At 52.9% G+C, this 13,206-nt stretch overlaps 3 protein-coding genes across 3 annotated transcripts; 1 reads left to right on the forward strand and 2 right to left on the reverse strand.

Annotated features, from left to right (window-relative positions):
* Window positions 1-2,571: 2,571 nt before the first annotated feature.
* EsH8_II_001475 (uncharacterized protein) lies at window positions 2,572-6,458 on the reverse strand (the record flags this gene model as incomplete). The annotated part of the gene is made up of 3 exons (XM_083264773.1): window positions 2,572-5,276; window positions 5,349-6,006; window positions 6,081-6,458. The coding sequence occupies 3 exons, from the start codon at window positions 6,456-6,458 to the stop codon at window positions 2,572-2,574; spliced, it is 3,741 nt and encodes a 1,246-aa protein (XP_083122095.1).
* Window positions 6,459-7,154: 696 nt separating this feature from the next.
* On the reverse strand, window positions 7,155-8,889 carry EsH8_II_001476 (uncharacterized protein; the record flags this gene model as incomplete). The annotated part of the gene is made up of 6 exons (XM_083264774.1): window positions 7,155-7,264; window positions 7,325-7,456; window positions 7,518-7,914; window positions 7,966-8,204; window positions 8,254-8,314; window positions 8,368-8,889. 6 exons carry the CDS (start codon window positions 8,887-8,889, stop codon window positions 7,155-7,157), a joined length of 1,461 nt encoding a protein of 486 aa, XP_083122096.1.
* Window positions 8,890-9,581: 692 nt separating this feature from the next.
* On the forward strand, window positions 9,582-11,896 carry EsH8_II_001477 (transcription factor domain-containing protein; the record flags this gene model as incomplete). The annotated part of the gene is made up of 5 exons (XM_083264775.1): window positions 9,582-9,685; window positions 9,747-9,875; window positions 9,943-10,597; window positions 10,648-11,166; window positions 11,213-11,896. The coding sequence occupies 5 exons, from the start codon at window positions 9,582-9,584 to the stop codon at window positions 11,894-11,896; spliced, it is 2,091 nt and encodes a 696-aa protein (XP_083122097.1).
* Between the last annotated feature and the right edge of the window lie 1,310 nt (window positions 11,897-13,206).

A 13,206-nucleotide genomic window follows, 5' to 3' on the forward strand; every position in this document is an offset into this window, starting at 1 on the left:
GGCGGGAAGAAAAATGGCATGGATCCGCAACAAGGTGTGGTGGCATCACCATGACGGGGGTCCGAATTCCTTAATTCCACATTCGGGTCGCGGTGCATGCATCAGCGGCCGACGGACCGACCGAACGAGCAATAGGGGGCCGTTGCGTTGCTTCTTTCCTTCCCTTTCCTGTCCCTTTATGATGCAGTGCGTCGCTGTCAGGTCTTCGACGCCTCGGCCGGGAACTGGGAACAACCAGGTCGGGCCTCGTCGCAGCGGCGGACGCTGGCTGATTTCGATCCGGGCGGTGATGATTCGTCGGGAGAAGAGCTAGCGAAGCGAGGCAAAATGTCCGGGGCCCTTGCTTGGGACGACGAGAATGCGAGGATTGGTTTTCGAGCACGACGCAGACGCAGGCGCAGATGCGGACGGGGAATCGGGAAGACCAGGACGACGAGTGGGGAAGTGCATGCCGCAGGATGTGAAAAAACAAGGGACGTCGACAGGGAAGAGGCGACGAGAAGCCCAAGAAGCCGAAGCCGAAGCCCAAGGGGGAGCAGAAGCAGACGAGGGGGGGAGAGAGAAAAGGAGGGGTGTGTGTGGGTGCGGGTGGGTGGTGGTGGATGGTGGACAGTGAGTGACGGTGACATTTGTGGAACGGCGGAAACTCTGCTGGCGGCTGCTCACCGCCTTCAGTCTACGGTCCGACCCCACCCTTATTCTCTCTCGGTGTGATGCACGCAGCCAAAAAAATAAAAAATAAAAATAAAAGGTGAGACGGTGTGGCCAGTGAGACACCGGGGAGACCCGCCAATTACCTAATCAACCCCGCCTTGTGCATGCTTGTCTCACGCACCCGCTGTGTGCTTTCCAGCTAAGGAGAGCCTCCGTTGCTACGTCACCGGCGCCGGCGCTGCCCTCCACCGGCCGTACCATGCTGCACTGTTAACCGTACCGTCGTGTATAGACACACCTGCATACAGTACACCACACCTACAAACATACACGAGGTGGTGGACTGGTGGTGCATGGTACGAATACGTACGAGACACATTTTCAGCCAGTGGCGGAAGGATGTCGTGCTGCTTTTTTGTCACGAGCCTCTGACCATGCCGTATTCTCGCTCATAGGATTCCGCCTAGATCCCCATGGCTTCTGATCTAGTTGAAGATCTAGTTGAATTCGGCGGCAGGGGATTGGGCCAGAGTCTCAACTGCGGCATTCATCTTCCGGAACATCTCCTCCTGATCCTTCACTGGCCCACGTTCAATCGCATCATTGATTGTCACCACAGCTCGTCTCAAAATCCGTCCGCCACTCTCCTCTCTCTATCAAACATATCCTCACTCACACGGCACCAAACTAAGCCGGCACGGCACGGCCTTGACAGGACCAAAAGTCAGACCAAGACCACTGTACATGTATGTAATGGTAGACACTTTTAAGCCACCGATGCATCATCTCAATTCCCCAGCAATAGAGCCGGCTACTTCTTGAAATACGTGCTCCACCTCTGCTCCATGTCCGCCGCAAACCCCCCAAGGCGGTCCTCCGTGTCGCCAGTGCCGTGCCGTATCCCCACCAACACCGCGATAAGGTGTGGAATTGTCCCAGCTTAGTTTTCACGCCTCCGACAGCCTCCATGCCACACCCCGGTCGGCACCATGCCAGGGGAACAAACCCTTGGTGTTCCATTCGGGGTAAGGTTGGCTGACATAAGTCACCATCGCGACACCCGCGTCTGCTATATCCATAGCCAGCAGCACTGGTTGGTCCCAATGCGTGCAGGCCCCGGGAGCTTATACCGCCGGATCCTCCCGAGCCGCATCGGCCGCCTATGCTGCAAAGAGGCAAGCGCTGCGATTCTGCGATACCAACCGCTTGCGCCTCTTTGCATCTTCAACGTCGTAGCTTCGCGGAATCGAGTGCCCCCTCGCAACCAGACCATGTTGTGCGATTGATGCCGGTAGACTTTGCCAACCGTAATCGCATTCGAGTTCTCAGGAACAAGATCAAAAATAAGAAGATGAAAACCTAAACGTCCCTCGAGCCTCCACCACGCGTTCAGATCCATCATCTGAGCATTAGAACTTACCAACTGACATCAGCACTCAGTAAACGCATTCCCTCCCGGCTCCTCATTGGCTGCCGAACAGGCCAAGCATTCAACTTAATTGCACAAAAGTCGAGCCCCTTCTCACAGACCCACAAACTTTCTTTTTTGGGTAGATTGCACGACTCTGTCAGAACACTGACTGAAATTGAAAGTGACGCCCGATGACCTCCAACGAATCGCATGTGTCACCAGTTTTTCAGGGCGTCCTCGGAGGGACGGCAAACGACTGCGCTTCAAACTACATCCAACTCAAGCTTTGAGTCCCGAATCCAGGTTTCCACGTGGAAACTTTTGACCAAACGAGGTGTAGGCTCATGAAATACTAACCTAGATTCAACTTCCGCAAAAGTGTATCAGCCACCAAGTTGTATTCTCAGCGACCGGGTTTGGTCGCAGTAGCATTGATATAAACAAAAAATGCATCGTGCCATTTAGCGCCACGTTGTACTATACCCGATGCCCGGGAGTTTGAATCTTCAATGCAAACCATCCACACCTTCAAACTTGGCCAATATCGGCTGCCAAAACGGAAGCTTTTCGTATTGGCGAATGTGTTTAGCCAAGGTCTGATACGTCTCTGCATCCGCCTCGGAGAGCGGTAGCTCCATCACAATCTGTTGAAACTCCTGCCATCGCTTCTGGGTGTCATAAAACCCGAGATTGTCCCGATGTGAACCCTCCACATCGCTCTTGTCGGCTTCGACATCCATGGCTCGATACACCTTCACCATATGGCTGTTCAATGTTTCGAGGCGTCTAATTGCTAGCGAGAGCGCCGTGTCGCCCTCCTGCACTAGCTCCTCGTCGTCAACGTATACGTATACATCCTTCGACCCGTAATGGGACAAGTCATTGTAATTTCGCGTGCGCGTGAACAAATCCCTGCCGGCTTTGGATAGCGGGCCTGGGCTCTGAACCCGATGGTTCGTCGCGATCCTTGACGTGGGTCCAACTTCGAGCAGAGACTCAACCGCGCGCACGTCTCCGCGAAAGACGGCCAGCATCAAGGGCGTGATGCCGTCGGGCCCCAACACGCTTCGGTTTGCCCCGGCGACTGTGAGCTCCCGGATCATGCTGCCGCGAGCGAGGTGGAGCGGGGCCACGCCTTGGTGGTCAGCCAGGTTGGGGTCTGCTCCGCTCTCGAGCAGCTTGCTCACGACGTCGTTATCATTGTCCTTGACTGCAACCAGAAGCGCCGTCTCGCCGTCGTCGTTTTGGATGTTGATGTTGGCTCCGTCCTCCGCCAGCTTTACTGCCAATTCAGTCACCCCGCAGTCGATGGCTGTGTGCAGCGTTGTTTTGCCATTATCCAAAGCGGCATCGATATCCTCGAGGTAGGTCGTAAGATATCTCACAACAGAACTACATCCCCAATCCTTTTTTCGTTCAACCTCGGGTTTCTCCATCAGTTTGAAGGCTTTTTGGATCCCTGTTCGAGCGGCAGTATTTAAAATTTGTTTTGCCGACTCCGGGTCAGGGAATTGGTTGTACCCTTTGCCGACACCAAAAGGGAGACACTTTAGCGAAATAAAAACCATGAGGGCGGCTACTTCGATGTCTTTCCTACGTTGTAGGATGTAATATGGAATAAGCGAGCCCAGCCTTTTCCCAGACAGGCGGAATGGAGGATGACCCTGATTGGCATCCATAAAGACGTCACGGTGCAGTTGGATCGTGGCTTTGAATACTTCTTCCAACGGTGGGCCGGTCAAGGTCCGAAGCAGATGCCTGAACAGAAAACCATGGCCGTTACTGATGGCCCATCGTGTTGCAGCGCTGTATGAATCCGTAGCCCATGGCAAAGTCCCAAGGATCGAGGGTCCAAACCCGCTGCATAGTCTCGTCCAGAGAGCATCGATAGGGGTGTCCAGTTTCTCCAAATAGCCTCTGCTGAGGATGAGCCAGTTCTGCTTTGCATAAGGGAGAAACAGCTCAATGTCGTTACCGAACTTGGGTTTATAGGCCTCCAGGTCAGCAGCAAGGCGTTCGAGATCTACTTTTGCCGAGCTATTGCGCTTGCCTCGAGTCATCATTGCAAACACTCTTTGGGAGAGTCCGGCGCGTTGACCCCCCACGGACTCTGCGACTAGGCCAGGGACCTCGTGGAATGAAGCCTTGTGAGTAGTCGAGATCTGGGTCTCGAAAATGCTGTAGTTGAGGTACGTAACACAAACACCGCCTAGGGTGGCTTCCGCGGTTTCCATTTCAAAGTGAAAGGGTGCCGATGCCGATAGAGACGGGGGGCCGGCGAGATGCAGAAATACGCTGTGGTGGATGAACCTCACACACGAATCCTCTTCATCGATGTCCAAGAGGCTCCCACCGTACTCGGAGACTAGAGTGTACCCGGAGCCCTTCAGTGTTGCAGGGTTCCAGGTCGTGTTGCCAGGCTCGACATTAAAAGCTATACGCAGTTCATCCGGGGATAGCGGCGGCTCCGCTGCAGCAACCAACTCAAATATCTTAGATCCACTCCCTTTGGGTATTACCCTTAGTAAAGCCTGGTCAAACGCCTCTGGAAGATTGCGCGGGAGATTGTTTATGATGTCGACAATATCGGCCTCAGACCGTAACTCCTGGGTGTATCTTGGACAGATGGCCTCCATTTGGAGCGACAGCCACAGAAACATACCCTGGGAGCCTAAAAGCAGCTGCTTGACAATGAGCTCCTCGAGCTCAGGCGTAACCGGCCTGATCGTCTTCCACCGTTCGACCCCCGCCAATATATATCCTTGAATGTCGTCGGATCTGTCAGCATTCTCCATGGAGAGTGTCAAGTTGACTCCAACTGAGTCTGTCGCTATGTTCTTGCAAACGGCGGTGGGTCGAGATGAGCAGCACAAAAGTACATTTCTCTCCCTCATCAATCGCTTTAATTGGATGAATAATTCTTCAACCTCCTCGGTAGACGCTTCGTCGAGGCCGTCCAAGACGAACACACCCCGCCATTTGAGAGGGGCGATTTTCAGAAGAATATCAACGCAACGTTCGGCGCCAAGGGTATAACCAGGAACTGCATCTTCGCTGCCTAGGTATTGCGTGAGTGTTGTGGCCAAAGCCGGGTCGGCCAATATTTGCAAAACAAGGCTTCCGATGATGTTGTCAGCCTGCAACGTCTTCGGGTTATCGGCCTTGCAAAAATGATGCGACACAGTCCACTGAGTATCTCGCGAAGTTTTCTCTGCTATGAAGGTGAGTTATTTTCTTTCTTTGGAAATGGATCTACCACGCAGGAAAAGTTGGCTAAACTCACCATCGTCACTCGTCGTGCCTGGGGATAGAACAAGATCTGCCACAATGGACGCCATCGTCACAGACTTTCCAGAGCCCAGATTGCCTTGGAGCCAGAGGGTCGTGGAAGAACGGGAGCTCCGCCATTTTTGGTACACCTCGTCCTTCAGAACCCAGTTGGACGTGCCTTTCTTGCGTTCTCGACGCCATGTGCGATCAAACTCTTGCTGGTTAGGGGACAGCAAGTTGAAAAGCCTATTCTTCCTAGAATCACGTAATCTATTTGCGGCATCTTTTGAGAAATCGGCCTGCAAGCGGCTGAGCCTCTCCAGACTGTTGGACTGCCCTTTAGCATTCGACTTGATAGCGAGCACCGCCGACCGCTTTTCAATTAGCCGGCCCCATTCCGAAAGACTGGTCTCAAGGGACTTGAAATCGGAGTCGAATGAGGTGAAAAAGAAGGCTTGTAGTTGGCTGCGCACGGATTTTAAGCCGTCGACTTGGACGACGATCTTTTTGCAGATATCGACCATGACGATAGTGTACTCACACATGTACACTTGTGTTTGACGACACTGAGGGAACAGGAGTGAAAAGTCTTGATGTAGGCTGACGGAGCGTCCGATCCGAAGGAGCATAGCCGAAACCTTGTCAAAATACGACAGATAGTTGAGTGATAGCTATGTTGAGGTTAGTTATCTCTCTACGCAGCAAGACTCGGATAATAACCAAGCACTCCCATCTTGAGGCATACCTCTAACGCAAGTCGTACGGCCGCCCAAACACCCGCTGCAATCAGGTTCTGGGCACCCCCAACCAGAACATCACCAATGGGAGCAAATTGGCAGACCCGCTCCAGAACCACGACAAGACGGGTCGCAAACGGGCTCCACGATTTGTGGCGACGCGCACCGTCCCGGTTGATCTCCTCCGTAAGTCGCACAACCTCGTCGGCTTTTGGCGGGCTCCGAGTCTGCAGGTTCTTGAAGCGGACAAGCGCGTTTTTGTCGCTTCTCAGAGAGACACTGAACTCCGAGATGGCTTGAGCCAGCCGAACTTCGGGCTTCAGCTTTCCGGCGACGGAAAGCGCATTGGAGACGTTTTCCATCCCCGAGCCCGCTGTGTTCTTCATCTTCTAGCCAGACGAGTTTCTCCAAATCTCCGACGTGTGCAGTGTGACACCGAGTGGCTCGCCCAGGCGCTCAGTTGATTTGACGAAGGAGCAAGACGTTTGGCGCGATCAGAATCGCGTAGTTCGCGGTTCCATCATTTCGGACAGCAATGCACGGTGTTTCCTCAACGGCGGCAGACGAAGTGAGAGCTGCGCGGCCGAAAACTGAAGGGCAAAGCTGATAGAAGCCCTCTTTCGATGGCTGAAAAAGAGTAGTTCAAGGAGTTTTGCGTCAACAAGCTGCAAGGCTGCGGCTGCTTGCGGGGTTCTCATTTAAGGATATGTTGTTCGTTACTTGGGCTTACATGCATGCAGGCGGCTGTGTTTGCAGGGGGTTAAATGGGATGCGATAGACTTGCGGAGTGCGTCACGTGTAGTATCACTTTGGGATAAGCAATCTTTGCAGTTATCTTCAGCTTGGAAAATGGCAACTTTGAACTTTCGATATCTCATGGATATTTGCAGTCCTTAAGTCGCTACTTTAAAACTGCTGCATACCGATTGGGGACGGCGGGCCATGAACATTATAGAGTAGGCCGAATCCCAGACGTAAGAATTAGGTACTAAAAACACCAAGTTTGCTTGCGCCAAATGAAGATGCTGATGCTGGTTGAACGCCCGATTCCATGCTGCCTAAAACATTCATTCACTTCAGTTTCAATCATCAGAATCATCGCTGCTGCTTTTCTCTACCCAATCCTGAGCCCTGGATGCAAACTTCGCAATCATCAACACCAATACGCCAGCCAACAAAGCAGAAGTCGCGGCTAAGAAATCACAGTCAGCATGCATAGCATATGAGAAATTGCGGTATCAGGTATACTCACTTATCGTGAAAGACCACCCGACGCCGATAGCATCGATCATTGGGACTACACCGCCAATGCTGCCCGCACCGAAACTGTACTGAACAATATACTTGCCGCTGATCACAGCCGTTCTGTGTTCAGGTAGGGCCTCTGTTGTTGCAAGAGATGCTCAGCGGGGGAAGACGACAGGATGCTTCTGTATGAAACTCACCAGCAGAGTATGTGTTCAAGCCACTGAATGACCACATGAGTCCGAGACCTTGAATAAAGGCACCGACAATCGGCAGCGCCATTCCGCCTACCTCCTTTTGCACACTCCAGCCATAGATAAGGGTACCAGCGGGTAGCACCAAAAAGATGGCAGGCAAACTGCTATTCAATCTGTCTTGTGGTACCCGAAGGCCGTTGCGCTTGCGAATGTACCGTTTGACGGTGTGATCTGAGACTCGACCTCCGAGGGTACTGCCCATTAGAAAACCTGCTCCTGGAGCCAGGTAGAAAAGACCACTGATAAGCGGGGAAGTGAGACCGAATCGTGGATTGATAACTCGTCTGACGGAGCTTAGGAGCCCGTATTGGTTGAATCCAAGAAATCCGCAAGCAAAGTTCTTGATGGAAGGTCAGAATAGGTCGAGAAGAAAGGAAGTAAAGAAACATACGGTGGCGAGAACGTTTGGATACTTGAATTGGCGGAAGACTCCCATTGGGTTGAAGGCATGAGCCAAATCGCTGAAGGATTGGACCTGTACTTGCTCTGCAACTTTGACATGACCCAGCTCGCTCGCTCTCGGGACAAAAATGAAGGCCAAGACCAGACCAAGAACTGCCATGCCGGCCTGAACGCCATAGATGACTCTCCAGCTGGTGAATGAAACAATCACGCCTCCAGTCAGTGGGGCTTGGTGTCTGTCAGTATTTTATCCCCAGATTACAATTCAAAAACGCACCTATTGTGTTTGCTGCAACGCAGCTTCCCAAGAAGAAACCAACTGCAGTTCCGCGTGTTGTCTGGCGACAGGGTTAGAAACTGGTTCCAAGACTGATTCAAGACCAAGACTCACAGGCTCAAAGATATCGGCCAGAATGGTCTGTCCCGCAACAAGAAAGAAGGGACCCGTTGTTCCTCCGATGACCCAAATCGCTGCGAAACACGCAAAATTGTTGGACAGCGCCGAACCAATAGAGCACAAGGCCAGGAGGGAGTTCGCAACCAGGTACGCAGTCCGACGGCCGAGAATGTTGCTGAGAGGCAACCATATGAGCGCCGACATAGCCATGGCGACGAGGGTTCCGGCGTTGGCCGTGGTGATGTTGTGTTGTGTCGTTCCAAGGTCGGCAGCAACCTCGGCCGTCGCGGTCAAGATTGAGCTGGCGGAGAAGGTGACCGGCAGTGGCATCCAGCAGACTACAAAAAGCGTGACCCATTTCCGCCATGTTACCATTTCCATGACCACATCATCTATGGCAACGGGCTGCGGAGGGTCGGAAGCGGCCGGGATGGGGCCGGAAAGCGGATCCATGCTTAGTTGAGGGACCTGCGCGACGGTCATCTTGTCCGGCTTTTCGGCGGTTTGGTGGCCCATTGGAACGAAAGGTTAATCTGGATCACCAGATTCAGCTGCCAAGTATGCTGAATCCTCGTCGAAATCTGACTATGCAGGGGATTCGCCCGGCTGTATATACCCTGGAGCCTCCGCCGTTCGGAGGCCCTTCGGCAGGAAAATTCCGTGCCATTTTTTTGATCCTATCCTCTAACTCGAAATATTTCGATAAGTGGACCATGTATGGCGAGTCCATTGAGACCGGCCCGGCCGTGTGACGGAAATGCGGTTGATATACAGCGTCAGTGGTTGGTCGCTTGACTGCTAAGTCGGCAACTTAACACCAAGCCGACTTATTAACCTGTCATCTGTAACAGACCCCAACATTTGGTGGGGTAAGATCGTAACGGATATAGCCGGCAAAAGTTTTCCAAGTTGCCGATAAAGGTGGGTCTTCCTCGGCCAAATGCGCCATTTACGCCGAAAATTGTCAGTCCGGCCGAAGCTTCTTACTCGCGCCGTCTTGCCGTGACGACAAAGGATCTCTACTGAGGCGACGTAGTGCTGGCAATTCCACTGACGACCCTCCTGACATACACGTCACATTCTCCAGGGGCTCTGAAAAAGCAGGCGTGGTCAAATACCTGTCAACCCCCTCGGCGTCTGGTGCAATATTCCCGAAACATCGGACCGTACGAGGGCCACGTCCCAATCCGGCATATTGATTGACCATTATGACTTCAGAATGCGATGCGTCCAGTGCCGAGGACAGGGGCGCATTGGGTTCTGCCCCGGCTTCCAGAGGAGCAAAGTCCCGACCAAAGACTAAGCCGACTGCGTGAGTATGAACCTTGACTGTGAGAGACTATTTGGTGATTGACGTTTACAACTCGTGGCAGCTGCAGCAGATGTCACACTCGCAAGGTGAGGTGTTCAGGCGGCCACCCGTGCGAAAACTGCCGCCAAGCAAGCAAGGGAGCAGAATGCACATATCCACGAAGGAACCGCATGGTCAAAGTCAGCCAACGGTAAGCCGAGACCATGCTGACATGCTCTGTCTGAGTTTATTCCTGACACTAGCCGACTCCGACCCAGATATATCGACGATCTTATCGCCGAAAACCAACGACTGAAGAATTCCAGCGTTGCACCCCAGGTCCAAGTTGATGCTATCCTTCCAGACATTACTGTGGCCGTGGTCAAGGAGACCTCTGTGACGGACAACGTCATCGCTGTCCAGGCCCCGTCACTTGATGAACGCCCTTGGTTCTTCGACATGAACATCCCCCACACACCGATTCTTATCGGTGAGGCGTCGGATGCTGCATTCGCGACTCGATTCCGCCAAGCCATCTCAACAGCTGAGCACAGCCATATCCCGAGGGTGAACTACGCCACAGACGAGAGACTTCTCGCCTTGTCAGACACCGACTGTCCTTGGCCCAGCCCAGCGAGAGCGCGCTTCCTTGTTGGCGTAGCCCTACGATATGTCAGTCGCTGTTATCACATCATCCGAAAAAGCCTTATCCTGGATGGCTTAGAGCAGACCCTCCAAAACCCTGCCGAGAGCGATTCTCTGCTCAAGAGCAAGCTCTGGGCCCTGTTTGCCATCGGAGCAATGTACTCGACCCGATCGGCCACGTCGGGAACACATTTTCCCGGTATGGGGTACTTTGCACGAGCAACAAGGGTCCTCCGCATCGTTAGTGAGAGGCCACGGATTGACGTGGTCGAGTTACGACTTCTACTTGTAGGTTGAGCGGCATAATTCTCCCCAGACGGTTGCTGAATACCTTTCAGTCTTTCTACTCTTTAGCACTCAACCGGCGACACACTGCTTATACGTTTGCTGGCTCGGCAACTAGACTTGCCATTGTCATGGGTCTTCACCTGAACGTCCCCGAATCACAGCTGAGAGATGCTGGGGCTCGAGAGCATAGAGTCAGGGTATGGTGGACAGCATACATCTTTGATAGGATGTGGGCAGCGAAACTGGGCCATCCGGTCGCCGTTCAGGACGTCGAGATTGAAGTGAATCTTCCATCCAATCCGATGGTTCATGCGAGCATTTCGGACGACTTTGCAGACGCCTCATACTTCATCGCCAGCGTAAAGCTTGCACGGGTTCTGGGCAGAGTCGTGCCATCGATCTACCGGAGGAAGGGCCAACAGACGTCATTGTCTCATAGGGTTCAAGAAGCCCTCAAAGACCTTCGTGGGTGGTCTGAGGAACTTCCGCCGCAGCTCCATATCGATTCGAAGGCTACCACATCAGAACTTACACCAAAGCCGATTTCGTTGCATCTAAACTTTAATCAGGTAAGCTGTCACCCCAAAAAAAGAAGCCGAAATACTAACGGGGCAGTGTGCTGTGAGTACCACACGCCCAATTCTGCTTCACGTCCTGCGGGCACACGTAGCATCGTGGGGAACTATGGCAACGCCCGAACCGCAAATCCCAGCAACCGCCGTGACCTTGGCAGAGGCTTGCATTCGCTGCGCACGACACTCTTGTCGGCTGCTGACAGAATGCTGGATTGACGGCTCCTTTGCGACGTTTGACTACTTTTACACCCAATACCTCTTTTCGGCTGCTACAATCCTTGCAATATCCAGCCTTTTGAACGGGAAGGAGAGCCACAATGACAGAGAGCAGTTCGAAGAGGCAGCACAGTTTCTGTCTCAACTAAAAGAAAACGGAAATTTTGCAGCCGAGGAGTTTTGCCAGCACATCGACGCCATGAAGGCCACCATGGCCGCAGCTCAGGTCCGTCGGGGCGGGTTCGCCGTGCCTGGAGATCCATCCGCGATTATGAGCGATAGCACAGCCGCTTTCACCGACGCCGTCAGCATCAGCCAGCCCTTTGCAGCGCAGAATACAACGGCTAGAATGGCGCTCAGTGAGCCTTCTTTGCAAGAGCTCCTGGCCCAGCCGATCCTCGACTTGCAGTTCATCGATGCTTCGATCTATAACGATGGTGCCCAAGGGCTTTACTGGCCAGATTTCAGTCCCGAATCGTGGACACCCGACGCTTGGGCACCGACTTGAGAATGAAAAGAATGGTCGTTATGTTTCATCTCCAAGGTTTTATTATCAGAATCTTGGGCTGTTGGGCAACGTTCTTCTTATTTGGCAATTTCCCTGAGGTTATTCCCCTATTTCACCCCGACTTTGGACTCTGCCAGCGGCAATACTGAGAACAATCTACCAAAACTTAAATGGCACAGCTAGCCTTCCTGCCGCGTTGGGTGTCGCAGTAACGGAAGACCCCGATGTCACGGCCCCTGAGGCGGTCCCAGACGATGATCCAGGCTCCGTCAGAGTTGCCGCAGTAGCCCCTGTCGGATCCAATGTAGTAGTCACGGCCGTCTCAACGGCAGTTGGAGTCACAGTTCCGCTGCCGCTTTCATCACATGAGACCTCCCCCGAGATGACGGTATAGCTGGTGCCGCAGCCCACACGACCACATTCTCCCTTGCACGGAAATGAAATGAACTCCGTCACCGCCGGAGTCGGACAACCGCAGGACTGCGTCAGGGTGGAAATCGAGAGGCACTGGGGCACCACGCACGTAGCGCAAAACTCAAGCGTCTCCGTTACTGTCGGGCAGCCTGTAAGCCCCGTGGTGGTGGGCGAGGCAGTGAGGTCGATTGGCAGCAATGAGTACAGGTCCGATGTCTCTTGGGCGGCAATCGGTACCGCGCTAGAAAACGTCAGAATGGGGTTCATAAGCGGAATGCATAGCAAAGTTGGATCCGTACGCAAGAAAGATTGCTGAAAGGTGCGTGGTGAGCTTCATTTTGGCTGTTTTTGGCTGTTCTTGATTTCAGTATGATCAGTGAGACGAAGTTCTGATAACATGGGTCGATGAATGAAATAAAAATGCCATAACCGGCGAGCGTACTTAAGGTCTTAATATGCGATGAATGGCAGGTGACACCATAGACGATCTACTCCTCTCGAAAACCGATGCTCATTCGTTCAGTCCGTCGGTGTACAAACCACCAGCCTTTTTGAGCATTGGTGTCTTGGCTTACAGGGGTGCAGTTGCGGAGAGCTCGTATCGACTGGCCACCGTTCTTTCAGGCTTCATCCTATCGCAGTAGTTGTCAAGGGAACAACGTGGTTTCACAAGCTTGGGAGAGAAAATCACTCAGGCAATTAGGCAAGAGTATATTCTACTAGAGTCACTCCCTCACACGTCAGACATACGACGGCAAAATGTAACATTGTTCAAGGAACCGCTCATATGATCTCAACACCATGCAAAAGTGCGTGGCGAGTTTCAATCCGAGGAGAAATATGCATCCTTGTTTTATGTATTGAAAAGCTCCAAAATATGTTTTAAACGGTCTGCC

The sequence above is a fragment of the Colletotrichum jinshuiense genome, chromosome 2, assembly GCF_051148585.1.
Source record: "Colletotrichum jinshuiense chromosome 2, complete sequence".
Classification (NCBI taxonomy): domain Eukaryota; kingdom Fungi; phylum Ascomycota; class Sordariomycetes; order Glomerellales; family Glomerellaceae; genus Colletotrichum; species Colletotrichum jinshuiense.